Source organism: Puma concolor, chromosome D1 (genome assembly GCF_028749965.1).
Source record: "Puma concolor isolate L17-30 chromosome D1, mPumCon1.1.hap2, whole genome shotgun sequence".
In the NCBI taxonomy this organism is placed as follows: domain Eukaryota; kingdom Metazoa; phylum Chordata; class Mammalia; order Carnivora; family Felidae; genus Puma; species Puma concolor.
In genome coordinates, this window is record NC_141676.1 from 89,233,746 (window position 1) to 89,248,511 (window position 14,766).

Genomic DNA, 14,766 nt, shown 5'->3' on the forward strand with positions numbered 1-14,766 from the left:
TGACAGGTCATATAATTTCCAGCTCTACATTCAAGGCTGCACAGCAAAGCTGAATAGTATTACAATCAGGAATTGTCTTTGCTTAATATGAAGTAGACAAGATAATAAGGTTTGGCTCTGATAAAAGGACCAGAAATATTGGGTGAATACTCCTAGAATAATCCAGAAGAGGTAGGTATTTCCCTGGCTGGTGCCTTGGGATATAGTGCTTCTGAAAAGTATTTAGGACTTCCAGTCCTTTCTCAAACCCTGTCCCAAAGCAGACTGCATCAATTAACTCTCACTACTTAAGGGCCCTGGCTTTTGCTTCATTGCCTGTGAGGTCACCCATAGATCTATGATGATTAATTATGAGAAACAGCCATAGTCAGAAGCTCTGAAAATTCTTAGTAAGTTGATATCACAAATATTTTCCCTACTTCACAGTTTTTCAGAGTAGTGCTGATCTGCTAATGCAGCTATATAAATAAATGTGGAGTTTCCTAAAATCTAGTCTCAAGTTCTATTTCTACCTCTCTTGCAGTCATAACCTTTATTCGCAAACTTTTATTTCATGGCGGAGGCTTCATCAAGCTATTGAAATTTAGAGTTCACTAAGAATATCAGTAATGGGCAAGGAGGGGAAGGGAGAATAAATGTCATAAACAGGGATCTGGTGTCTGTTGACCGAGCCAGACCCTCCTCTAAGTTGTTTTGTCCATTTGTTTCAGGCATTTGATTTACTGCCTTTGGGACATCATCCTGGAATTCTTGGATCTCAGTGCCTCTGTTGAGGAGTCTACCGTAACCACCTCTGCCTCAGATACCCCAGGCAACCCCAGGAGAATGGGTGTCTCCCCTTAGCCATAGGTTATTTGCTCATTCTTTGAAGGCTAGGAAAGGAGAGTTGTTCTCCCACCCCATGACCAGTCAGGAAACCTGTGCTCTCTGAAACTGGGCTGTAACTCAGAAGGGGCACAGTTCTTCCCTAGCTCTACTCCATTTGTAGCAGGTGATGGGAGAAATATGTACCAATCACATGCGTATCCATTTCCATACCTTTTTTTGTAATGTTTGGATTGTTACTAGTGGAAAAGGAATCCGTGAGGTAGAAGAATGAGCCCCTTTTGCCTCCTCTTTGCCCTCCTTCCTAAGGTTGTTTGACAGGAGCCTGGCCCTGTATATATATGTTCCTAATCCATTAATACAAGTTGTAGATAGACCAAGAGAAAACTGGTAACCAGATTTCTTGGAGGAGTAGACAATCTTCTAGAGCTCTCTGTTCCCACTGAGAAACTGAAAATTCATTCAGGTCCACCCTTGAAAGCCAGATCCTCTGAGTTCTATCTAGTTTCTCAACAATTCCAGAAGAAGGAGGGAAAACATTTCTCAAGGGACTTTTTGCTGATGGGCTATTTCCCAACACATCAGTCCTAGGGAGGATATCATTGAAGGCTGCTTCCATGGGTGGCTACACTTTTCCTGTTCAGAAGACTTCAAAGTGGACTGCTAAAGTCCACTGGGTAGATCCACCCCATCCTCCACACCCTTTCCTGAAAGGAGTTGCATCAGATTTTATTTATTAGCTTTCCTCCTAACCCCTCTCCAAGAACAGTTGAGTTTTGGTCTTTGTGAACTTCTCTCTGTCTTCCTTCAGCAGAATCATATGGCAAGTTGCTTAGTCAGCCCAGTGCTTCCAAAGGGAAGGGAAAGGTTTGCTCCTGCTCTGTGCCTGGGAATGTGCCCAAAGAGGAGGGAACCCAGGGGAAGTACAGGGCTTCTCTTTTCACAGGTAGGGGACTTTTAACTTGAACCAATAATATTAGCAAACCTGCAATGGATTGATTACCACAAAATGCTTTAAACAGGAAGTACTGTTCTTTAAGATTATAATTAGCCTTTAGGAACACTTGAAGATGGAGGCAAAGGTACTATATCAGACACTAGTGTCTTAGAAGAATGGAACAATTAAGAGAAATTGGTAGGAAAGAGGCAGACAGAAAGTCACAAGGGAAGTACTATACATTAAATTCATGTGAGTAGCTGACAGGGTTTAAGGGGGTCACTAGGAGACCTTTGCCCCCCCCATCCCTTTAGCTTTGCACTTGCCTATTAGTGCCCTGCTGTCACTGAATTATGGATCCTCCCATTTAGAAGGGGATCTTGGGGTAAGACAGCAAGGAGATGGATCTAGAACAAGTGTCAGTTTCCCTTAGACTCTGAAGTAGATGATGTACACAAAATTAAAGTGGTTTATGGGAGAAAGTTGTGTAATCTTTTACTTTTTTTTTTTTTTCAAATACCCCTTGGGAGGCTTTTACCTATAAAATGTGTTCTGTTGTAATCAGAAGGCTTTAGTTAGGCTATTATTGCCTAAGGACAAGGAGATGAATGAGATCATGTCTCATGGCACCTTCTAGCCTTAAAATTTGATTGTTACAGTGACTTTATGGCTCCAAAACTTCTTTCGCCCTGGACACTCACAGGCAGAAAGAACTCAGCATTTCTAGCTTTAGTAATTACGTATTTTCAGGATTACAGGGGTTCCAGTCTCACATATTGAAGTGGATCCTTCACCTTTTTCAACTATAGGGCCGGATGCTCTTTGGGATAGGTACAGGTGGCCAGCTCATTTCTGCTACCCTTCTCTCTTCATACTTTACCCTCACAGGTACTTAGCCACCTATATTGCTTGGAATCTCTGCTACTAGTTCTGGCTCAGATGTCATACAAAGCCAGTCCATAAGCTGACACACCATAAAATCCTTGTGGCTGTAACATCTAAGGAATCTTTTGACACTGCCATTGTATTTCATTTTACGTAAGAGATCCCATCCCTGTTTTCTATGTCCCAAAACATGAATTGTCTTCAGATCGTCCTGCCCAGAAGGGAAATAATGGATATCACCAAGGAAATAATCAAAGCCCATCTGATCTTGAAATAACCTGTCAAGTTTGGGTAGAAGGGACAGACTGCAAGGGAGATCAGCATTTGGGAGAGAGCCACAGGTATCAGGAAAAGTTGCTGTTGGCTGAATGATAAAAGGCAATGAAAAATTGGGTCTGCACTAACCCAGAACATTCCTGAATTTTCTTTTGCCCTACCCAGCACGTTCATTTCCAGTTGCTCCTAATACCCAACAGCAGTTATTAGGTTCTGGGTGGAGTAAAATATGTATAAACATGGTCCCTGGCTATATGAGTCAGGATGCTTTGGACTGAAAGGAAACTAATAGGAAAATTTATTTTCTTCCATAAGATCAGTACCTGAGTAGGTAAGCCACAGGGATTGATGGATTCAGCAACTCTGACCCCATAAAGGGCCCAGAATATTCCCATCTTTCTTTTCTGCCACCATAAACATGTTTTTTCTGTTCTCAGACTGCCTTCCTTCATGGTTGCTGCAGTTTGGGGCATCACATTCATACATAAAATGTGAAAGAACAGGGGCACCTCTTCCATCTGTTTTCTTTTCTTTTCTTTTCTTTTCTTTTCTTTTCTTTTCTTTTCTTTTTTCTTTTCTTTTCTTTTTTTTAACATTTATTTATTTTTTTTTTTTTTTAAATTTTTTTTTTTTCAACGTTTTTATTTATTTTTGGGACAGAGAGAGACAGAGCATGAACGGGGGAGGGGCAGAGAGAGAGGGAGACACAGAATCGGAAACAGGCTCCAGGCTCTGAGCCATCAGCCCAGAGCCCGACGCGGGGCTCGAACTCACGGACCGCGAGATCGTGACCTGGCTGAAGTCGGACGCTTAACCGACTGCGCCACCCAGGCGCCCCAACATTTATTTATTTTTGAGAGAGCACAAGTCAAGGAGGGGCAGAGAGAGAAGGAGACACAATCCCAAGCAGGCTCCAGGCTCTGAGCTGTCAGCACAGAGCTTGACCAGGGCTCAAACTCACAAACTGTGAGATCATGAGCTGAGCCAAGGTTGGATGCTCAACTATCTGAGCCACCCAGGCACCCCCATGTTTTCTTTTAAAGAATGAAGAAACCTTTTCCCAGAAGTCCTTCAAGAATGCTCATGACTCACTGGCCAGAACTGTTCACCCTGAGCCAGTCCACGGTCACTGAAAATGGCATTACCTGGTTGGCTTGCAATAGTATTTACCCCACCAGAGAGGAGATCACCCCCCAGGAAAGTTAATACCTAAAAAAACCATTAGATGTTAGCAAGGAAGAAACGGAGAATGTGTGTTAATAGTATTCTATCATCTGTTACAACATCAACAAACCCCCATGGCACTAAAAATATATAGTACCAGGTAAGAGAGAATATTTGCTGAAGGCACCACTTGGAGCACTTCATCTACATTAACTTATTTAATCAACCTTGTAAAGTAGGTTCTGTTATATGTCCCCGTTTTATAGATGAGGAACACAAGGCACAGAGAGATTGTGAGTTGCCCAGTCACTTGCAAGGAAATGTCAGAGCCTAGATACAGATCTTGCCAGTCTACCCTCAACCCTACATGCATAACCATTACACTAGTCTATGTTTCTTTTTACAAAGCAAAATAAGACCAGGTTCTCACTTTTAAGGAGCTTACAATCTAGTAAAGAAGTGTGCAAACTTTTCGGTAAAGGAGCAGAGAATGAATACAGGCTTTGTGGCCATATGGTGGTCTCTTTTGCAACTACTGAGCTCTTCCATTGTAGCACAAAAGCAGCCATAGACAATACATACAGAAATGACTGTGGCTATGTTCCAACAAAACTTTATTTACAAAAACAGGTAGCTGACCAGATGTGGCCCATGAGTCATTTGCAGACCTCCTGTCTAATGAGTTAGAACAGTGCTTATCAAACTTCAATGTCCGTGTGATTCAGCTGGGATCTTGTTAAAGAATATGCTGCATTTTTTTTTTTAATTTTTTTTTTCAGCATTTATTTATTTTTCGGACAGAGAGAGACAGAGCATGAACGGGGGAGGGGCAGAGAGAGAGGGAGACACAGAATCGGAAACAGGCTCCAGGCTCTGAGCCATCAGCCCAGAGCCTGACGCGGGGCTCGAACTCCCAGACCGCGAGATCGTGACCTGGCTGAAGTCGGACGCTCAACCGACTGCGCCACCCAGACGCCCCTATGCTGCATTTTTAACAAGCTCCCCAATATATGCCATTGAGAATGTGGATCTTCTACCACATGCTGAGTATCAAGGGATTAGAACATGGGCAACTCTTCATCGAGTGTGATTAATCCACTACTAAATATTTAGGAAGGGCACTTAATTGAGAGTGGAGGACCAAGGAAAGCCTGAGATAATAATATCTGAATTGACTCCTGAAAGATTCATGAGAATTAGCCAGTGAAAACATGGGGAAAGTGTCCAGATGGAGGGAACAATGTGTGCAAAGACAGTCATCACAGGAAGACAAATAACATCATCCCGTGTATCCAAGGTACCTAGAGTGGTCAGCCTCACAGAAACAGTAGAAATGTGGTTGTCGGGGACTAGAGAGGAGGATGGGGAGTGTGTAATGGGTACGGGGTGTTAGTGTTAGAAAATGAAAAGTCCTGGGGATCTGGTTTACAACAGTATCAGTTGATGTGACACTACTGAGCTGTACACTGAAAGTGGGTAAGATGGCAAATTTTACATTATGTGTGTTTTACTACAATCAAGAAATTTAAAGTTAAAGCCATGGAGAGCTACAAGTGGCACAGCACAGTGGGAGCGCAGGCTGCGGGGAGGGGGATGGAGAGAGGGGGTGCTGGGAGAGGGCCTGTCTAGTGTGACATGCTCAGGAACCTGGTGCTATTCTCCCTCTACACAGTGGGGAATTGTTGAGGAATCTTCCAGAGGAGTATTTCTCATCAAAATTAACAGTTCCTGCTTACGGGACACATGGTGGTATAAAAGGTAAACAGCCTTTCTTAGTCCTGCCCCTTGGATTTGACCCCTGTCTCCATCACCTTCTGACCCTCCTTAATTTCTTCGAGTCTGTTCCTACTCTTTCTTACATATAAGGTGGCTTCAGGATCTATAGAGTATAATGAGCTGAAGTGACAACAGCCTGACTGAAACCTAGCTCTGTCACTTAATCAGCTGTGAAGATGTGGTCAGGTAACTTAGCTTCACTGAGACTTAAATTTCTCTCTCAGAAAAAGGGACAAATACAACCATTTTGAGAAGTGAGTTGTAAGAACAAGCTTTATAAAACACAAGAGCTATGCTATAGAAACATCAGTGGTGTTATTATCCTGCTGTCCTGCTGTCTAAGGGACAGTTGGAGATGCCTTGCTTCACGTACCATGGAGCCACACTGTCCTCTAGCAAGCCTCAGTTCCCCAGCCCTCTAAGAACCTGGTCTTCTTTGCACTGGGGCAATATGTGTTTTCCCAGGAGGAGGAAAGGAAGGTTAGCCAACCCTGCTGGATGCAAATGGGAATGGGAACCAACCAGGAGCAGGAGTGGTTAATTGGGGAGGAAAGGAAACCATGATGCTTTTGTAGTTAAAGGCCCAACTGGGCAAGCTCTTCCATCACTTGGCATCTCCATTTCCTTTCCACTGAGAGTGCCAGAAATAACAGGGCAGTAGTTGCTTTCACTGCCTTTGTGGACAAGAGAATGAAACCATTGCAGGGGGAATTTCTGCTAACAAACCCCCACCATTCTGTGGTGTAAAGGATGAGAAATGCTACACACAGCAGTGTTTCTCAGAAGACAGCCAATAAGGGGAGACTACCCCAAATACTACTTCCATAGCCTAAGACTTGTCCAGTATTTATTACACAAAGACATCACTGGCCTGTTTAAAAAAGAAAGAAAAAAAAAAAATGTGTTGAGCAAGTGAAAATCATCAGAGCTGTTTTCCTGTAGTGACCTAACAGCAACAGGGTTGGAAGCCGGGGCAATGCTGATTTGGCGGAGGAAATGCGGGCACTGACAGCCACCTTGGCAGATACACTGTGCTATTCTCAGACTTGCCGAGCCTTCTTGCCGCCTCCCTACATCTCTCACCTGTCTCTGGTCTGAGAATGCACTTGAACTCTGCTTTCTTGGAAATGAAAAGAAGCATGCAGCTGTATCCAGAGAACTCCTGTCTGATGTCTGTTCCACATGACAAAATCTGTTTTCTCTCCACATCTTGACTCTTCAAACCTTACCTACAAGTGCTTCTGTAGAAGTCACTAGCACACTGTTTCTGGGATGTGGAAATTTGGGAAGGAAAAAAATAATATCAGTATCAGGATCCAAACTTAGAACTAACATTTCTTTAAGTGACAATTATCTACTCGTTTTAACTCAAAATAGACCTCCTTGTTACCAGAATTTGTTTAGGAACTGCAAGCTAATTGTAGTATTAGGGTGTTGTAATGATTAAGAAGGTCAGTCTGTGTCAGATATCTAAATTCCTACTTTGGCTTTTTTTTTCCCCCTTCCCCTTATGTTCCGTATGACTGTTGCAGCCTATTATTATGAGCAATGGAGAGCTATAGCTATAATTGTACTTTCAGACACTTGCATTCATCAATGAGGGCAAAGGCCAAACAAGATTAACCCACAAGTCTGTGATTGCAAAGAAAGGCTCTAGTATGTCTGCAGAAGCTGTGACTTCTCTGTTCTGGGTTGCCTTGGATTTGGGCATCTTCAAGCTCAGGTGATTGGCCCTTTTGCCTGTGCACCGTTGTTGGAGAATCATCCTGCCCCAGTAGCATCAGAAAGATTAGCAAAGATTTAGCAAAATGTCTGCATTTCATATCTTGCCTTTAGGGAGGATTGACCTTATTAAGAAAAAAAAAAAAAAAACTTAAAAAGTCCTTCTGGAGTTTACATTCTTTACCAATACTAACAGGGAGTCCAAATTCAAACTAATGGCAAGCCAGTTCCTTTCCAGCTTCCTGTACTTGTGGCAAAAGTTTGCCTCCTGTCATCTGTAAACACAAATGATTCAAGAATACTGAGGGTACCTTTCATTAAGGCTTCATATGGCTCTGGGAGAGTCACGTGGGCTTGGTTGGCAATAGGACTTCTGCTGGGAAAGAGAATGTATTATGGAGATGGTTTCGCAGAAGGTTGGATGAGATGGCTTCCCAGAAATCTAGGGGCCTGCATCCTGTTCTCTCCAGCTTCTGTCCTTTGGCCCTGTTCTTTCATCCAGCTGTGCATAGGTGGGCACCCTCTGTCAAGGCCAATTCAAGTTTCACCTTCTCCAAGGAGCTTTATCTGATTGTGCCAATCAAAATTCTTTCTCCTTCTGAGTTACTTACACTTCTCAATGTGATCAAGGTCAATGTGCATTTTATGGGGTCCTCAGTAAGAGATGAATTCTTCAAGGGCAAGAAACATATATCCATTTTATTCCCATTATATCCCTATGCTTCAGCCTCCCCATAGGTAGTGCATAATAGATACAAAATAATAAATACTGAGGCTTATTTAACTAAAGAAGATTATGCTTGTAATACTTTTAGAAGGTAAAATATATTAATAAATTAAAGAGTTTACTGGGCACAGAGATGTGAGAGAGGGACAAAGGGGAAGCACATTTTCATTTTTCTGACCTTATATCTTTATTCAATAGCAAATATAAAATGAAAGAAGTTGGTTTTTATATTTCCCATGCCAAAATCCACACAGTTTTATAACAGTACTGTTTGCAGTCTATGTGGACCATAAGGTGCTAAAACTGTAAGCTTTTTAAAGAAAATTAGTCCCGATTTGAAGATATTTTTAAAATCCTCCAGTCACAAAAGTACAAAACATACCCTGTCTACTTTCTAGTCCCCACCTTCACCTACTGGATCAGAAAACAAAACAAACAATCACAGGAAATATTCTCAACTCTTTCCTGCCCCAGACACAAATTTGTAAGAAAACAATTACCATGAAGAGAACGATTGGTTTGCTACCTGACTGCTCTAAAATAATCTTGGAAATCCTTTGGTCCCAGATTTAAAATTCTTTACTTCAGACCTTCTCTAACAGCATATCTAAGCCATGTCTAAGATCCTACAAGGAAAACTCTTCAAAGACAAAGTAATAACCTTGAAGAAAAGAAAGGATAGCATAAATTCCTCGTTCTTACAGGTGTTTGCTATCTTCCCCACCACATTTCCTGCTGCAACTATTTGCCCAAACACAACAGATCAAAACTAGGCAGCTGCCATAGGAATGAAAACCAACGAATCTAAGACATCTGGATTAACGGCAAGACAACATGTTGGCCCTGAGGGGATAAAATCACCTGCTGTTTTGGGGGCCCCAGAAAGGGCCTCCAGGCCATGATTTGAAAGAGGGCAACAGCAGGTAAAGGAGCACAGGGGGAAGAAGTTCAGTCTGAGAATTAAAACAATGATGTATTTCATGAAAAGAAGGAAACTCTAGACAATATAGTGCTTGGGTCATATATTATCTTAGACTAGGTCTGCATAAAAAGGATCCCATCTGTATGGAATGAAGTTCATTCTGGTGCCAGTTAACATTTGCACAACCCATGATGTGGAATAGTCTCTGGAGCCAAGATTGGTTCTGTATCCACCCAGGGGCAGGTTGGTCACTCTCCAGTGTAAACCTCCTTGGGATTAACCACTTATTCCAGTGTTGTGCGCTGCATAATTAATACCAGATCAGTTCCAGACAGCTTTGTACATCCTGCATATGGATGAAGACCCAAAAATTTTTTTTGGTGATCTGTTTGGATGAGATAGAGAAAGGTGTTGTTCTAATGTTTGAAGCAGAAGTCATCCCCATGTACAGGGGTTTACCTTGCACAGATGGGGGCTCGTGGGTGGCATGTGACATTTACCAGAAAGGAGCTTGTCTGGACAAGTAAGAGGGGTGATAAGTGTGCATGTGTGGATACAGAAGTAACATCTGAGGCATTAATGCTTCAAGAGCAGAGCTATACACCTTCTTTTAGCAATCTGGAGAGGATTGAGGCAAGAGCTTGTGTTTCAGCAAGGTTTTGGATATGGAAGAATGCCCACTGTTGGGGTGGAATGACCTGAGTTATAAGATTAGAGTTTCTGTGGATTTTTCCCATGTAATAGAAATTTTTTTTTCTTCTAGTTTCGTTCATAGCAGGCAGCATTGGACCAATAGTTTGCCTAAGCCTATTTCTTCTCTATATTATTTCTGAAACCCTTTTCTTAAACACTAAAGTAAATAACAAGAAAAAACAAGAAACCTTTTCAAAAAACTTCATATTTCTGTCATTTCTCTTTATTGTGTGTGCAGCTCCAAAGCTGCTTTTCCTCATCTTTAATTTTTTTTCCTATGTCAGCTTACCAATCTTCATGGGTTTGACTTGGCTGCCCCACTAGTCCAGTTGTCTTTTTGATAAATTAATATGGACAGCAACTTAAGGTTCCATGGAAATCTTAAACATGATATTTCTTATACTTGACTTACAGTCGATATTCTAGGAGGAAGATTGCCCTACTGTCCCCTCCTGTGAAATCAGAATAACCACCAATCCTGAAATTAAACATTTTGATAAATTCTTTCCATGTCCCAAGCTGTTCGTACAATGTTATGGACTAAATGTTTGTGTCTTCCCAAAATTCATATGTTGAAGCCCTAGTCCCCAATGTGATGGTATTAGGAGGTGGAGCCTTTGGGAAGTAATTAGATTTAGATCAGGTAATGAGGGTGGTGCCCCATGATGGGATTAGTGCCCTTACATGAAGAAAAGACAACACAGTTTTCTCTTTCCTCATGCACATGAAGAACAGGTCATGTGAGCACATAGTGAGAAGATGGGACACCTGCAAACCAAGAGCAGAGGCTTTAGAAGGAAACCCACCTGTGGGCACCTTGATCTTGGACTTCCAGCCTCCAGAACCGTGAGAAATAAATTGCTATTGTTCAAGTCACCCAGTGTGTGGTATTTTCTTATGGCAGCTCAAGCTAAGATACACAACTAAACAGTTTAGTCATGTAAATCTCTTACCCTGATTTTAAGTCCAGATTCTGAGACTCAAGAGAATTTAGGGACTTTCTGAACCCTCCATGGAAAATCTGTTGTAAAAACTGTTCAGGCGCTAAAAAAAATATAAAAACTGCCTCTGAGTATATTGCTAAAGCTCTCCTCTCCCTCAAATTACTTCTGTGAGCTTTCCCTCCTGGAGAAACTTTCTGAAAACTAGTGACTAAGTGCTCAGATGGGAAGGAGGATAGGTGAAAGGCAAAACACTATTGCTAATTGCATCTGTTGTTCATAGTACTTACTATATGCCTTTTACCTACCCACACTGATAAGCAATATGTAATAAAGAAGCTCCTTTTCAAAAAATAAAATGTAATTAAAAGTTTCTCTTAAGTTGGCTGGACTCAGCACAACTTGCTTGAAACATACCCAGCTAGCTTCATTGAGAAGCACCTAAAATGTCCATTCTAACCTGTGCCTTATCAGATGGCTGCCTGTCTTCCTAACTGAGCTGTAAACCCCTTGAAGCTGATTGTCATGTTTATTACAGTCTCTCCAGCATTAAGCATTACACCATGGCACCTCCCTATTTTCTCCTTATGCTGTCATCTCATAGATTCTCAGAAAGCTTGTCAAGTTCCTCTGTCCTCTCCACATAAGCTTGTGACAGACTTTGCCTGTACACAGTTGCTTGATCCATAAATGAACTTGGCAGCCTTCTTGTGTCAATGAGTAACAGTTTTCTTTCCTTCTGGTAGTCTTGGAATCCTTATTGCCATCTGGCAATTTTCTTTCCATCTTCCTACACACAAAATAGAGCAAAACCCACTTGACTAACCCAAGTTCCATGTAAGCAAAGGTGGGGCCTTTGGCCTGTGTCTGGCCCCGACCTCCCCTCTGCCATCAAAGTATACCAACTTCTCAGTTTGATACCAGAGAGGGTATCTTGTGTGAATTTTGTAGTGGCAGCAGGCTTCATCTGAACCTTGGGGACTCCTGTGGGCCTGTTGCCATGGTAACCAGCCACCACCTGACTCTAACACCCTTTAAGACTGTCTGATCTGAGGTGGAAATGTCCCAAGAAGCAGACCCCACACTGACAGCTCTTAAACACATGACCCATCTCATAAGCACATAGCCAGCTGGAACTTCTTGGTTGCTGGGGCGAAGGAGCCTCTTTATCACCACAGGAGGAATCAGATGAATTCTGGGCTCAAAAAAGGGTTTTGCTTTTTCCCCCCTAACAGACATACTCTCCAATCCCCAACCTAGCTTGTGGTGAAAGGGCTTCCCCCGTTTCTTATTACATTATGCGTTGTTCAAAATGCTGAGCAAAAGTGGGAGGGAGCCATAACACTAAAGGATTTGAAGTATCTTCCTGTCTGTGGGGGAAGTCTCTGCCCTCAGTGTGGGAAAAGAGAAGGCAGAGAAGGAGGGGAGCAGAAAGTCAGCCTCCTGGGATGCATTGTTGTAATTGATTGTTTCAGCTCACAGGAACACACAGCACCATAAATGGGAGCAGATTTCAATCTTAAAGGGCAGTACTCCTTCCCACAGGAAAACAGGTGATTAATAGTATCCATGAGGCCCATATAGATGGTGCCTGTTCAACTCTTCAGGCATGTAAAGGCAGAGAAATAAACATTCCAAAGATTAGCTTTAAAAAATGACCACTTCATTCTTTGGAATTGTCACAAGGGCATGATATGGACCTTGAACAAATTCCCAATCACCCCAAACTCAGGCAAAGAGAAGCAACAAAATGGGAAGGAACATATTTGGGCATTGAAAGAGCTGGCTTCTAGTCATGGTCACAGTGATCTTGGACAAATCTCTTTACTTTCCTGGACTGATGTTTCTTTCCTCCATACAGAAAGGTTGGACTGGATAATAGGTAATACCCTGTTCAGCTCTGCAACATCCATTAGACAGCAAAGGCTGTCTTCCAGTTTGAGACCAGTTTCTGGAACAGTGATGATGCTTTCTAAATGGTTTGTCATGAAAATGAATGAATGATTATATTTCATCTTGACTTTTATCTCAATAGAGATTTTCTTTCACTTCATTTGGGTCTCAATTTGAGGAAGGAAGGAAGGAAGGAAGGAAGGAAGGAAGGAAGGAAGGAAGGAAGAAGGAAGGAAGGAAGGAAGAAAGGAGGGAGGGAGGAAGGAAGGAAGGAAGGAAGGAAGGAAGGAAGGAAGGAAAGGAGGGAGGGAGGGAGGAAGGAAGGAAGGAAGGAAGGAAGGAAGGAAGGAAGGAAGAAAGGAAGGAAGGAAAGAAGGAAGGAAGAAAGGAGGGAGGAAGAAAGGGAGGAAGGAGGGAGGGAGGGAAGGAAGGAAGGAAGGAAGGAAGGAAGGAAGGAAGGAAGAAGGGAAGGAAGGAAGGAAGCTTTGACATACTCTTTCTGAGAGGAATGTCTTGCCTTTCTCTGGGCCCTAGGATACAAAGTTCGCATCCTACATTTTCCATCTTTAAGCCTGCCAACATTAAATTGTTTAAGAATACCATACAGATTTAAGGAAAAACTACATCCCCAAATTTTCAAGGAATCCAAAGACCTATTCATCTCCAATCAACATTTCTTAGGATCATCAAAGTACACCATTTCGTTTTTCATTTTCCAGATTATTTTCTGTGAACCATCTCATTCTATCTTCTCATTATTCCTTTGAGGGATGTAATACTTGACACATATATAGGACTTTCTAAATCACAAAGTATTTCATATACAATATCTTATTTAGATCTTGAAAATCACTTTTTAAGATACTTTGGGAAGTTATTGGCATCCCCATTTTACTGAAGAGGAAGCTGAAATACACAGAGTTTGTCTCTTGCCCAAGATTCTGCCCATGTTTTCAGGAGGCAAAAGAACCAGGATTAAGAAAATGGCTCTGCTAGTAGACGTACAGGTGAGAATCCTAGCTCTGCCACTGATTAGCTCTGTGTCTGTAGGTAAATTATTTAAAATCTTCATGCCTCAGTTTCCTCATCTATTAAATTGGAATAATAATGGTACTTTCATCACAGAAACTGGATGGGGGAAGGGACTAAATGAGTTAATGCATTTAGATGCTTAGAAGAACTTCTAGCACACAAAGCATCTTAATTGTTTGTCATCATTGGCAAAACCAAGACTAGAACTTGGGTCTTCCAACTTTTAGCTCAGTGAAGTTTCTGCTGCCCTACACCAATATTATCCTTATTATACAGAAGAAAACCTAAAGCTGACAACGTTTAAGTGCAAATCTCATCCAGAGCCTCTCTTAAACAGAGAGGTCTAGAACTAATGTCTCCTGGACTCTGTTTAGTCCTTCCACCATTAAACCACGCTGCCCTCCACTGCTCTTAAGTTTTTAAAAGTTATAAACCAACCACTCTCATGCAATACTACTGACAGCCTGAAGGCAGACTCTCCCACTCCTCTGGGGAAAGGATCTTCTACCTTCAGTCTTAAGAGATCAAAGGGTTTCGGAATGCTGACTACAATGGGAGCATGCTCACTACTACCTCTAGGCCTTTTCTGGGATAGTCTCTCTTCTTTCCCTTCCAACTGTAGTTATCCTCAATACCAGATGATTCAATATTTGACCATTTTTGGCTTTCTGAGAACAAGTGTTGTTTTTTCATATTTTCATTATATACTCCTTGAGAGTGCAGACTATGTTGCATGCAGGCTTGTATTCTCTGTTGCACATGGCAAAATGCTCAGTCAATAGCAGGTACATAAACAGATCTTGATTCGTGAATTGATTGTTTGATGGACTGATAGTGTACCCTTCCAGTGGTTGGCAATTGTCCTAACCTCTTTGTTGCAAATTGAGGATGATCAGAGAATTGCCTGGATGGCATTTAATACCACAGTGACTGAGCAAGGGTTTTCTGTGGAGGGAGGAGCAGGGGCTGGGGA

At 42.0% G+C, this 14,766-nt stretch overlaps 1 protein-coding gene across 7 annotated transcripts in view; it reads left to right on the plus strand.

Annotated features, from left to right (window-relative positions):
- The window catches only part of SNX19 (sorting nexin 19), a 47,469-nt gene extending 36,666 nt beyond the window's left edge, over positions 1–10,803 (plus strand). For 2 of the 7 annotated variants that reach the window (XM_086678653.1, XM_025928301.2), the window contains one exon: positions 711–2,244. In XM_086678653.1, coding sequence (XP_086534779.1) covers positions 711–843 — 133 coding nt within the window. In that variant the 3' untranslated portion in view covers positions 844–2,244. Of the gene's footprint in view, positions 1–710; positions 2,245–5,759 lie in introns of those variants that run through there. The other 5 variants (XR_015241204.1, XM_086678654.1, XM_025928300.2 and 2 more) reach the window with 5 other exon arrangements.
- Positions 10,804–14,766: the final 3,963 nt, after the last annotated feature.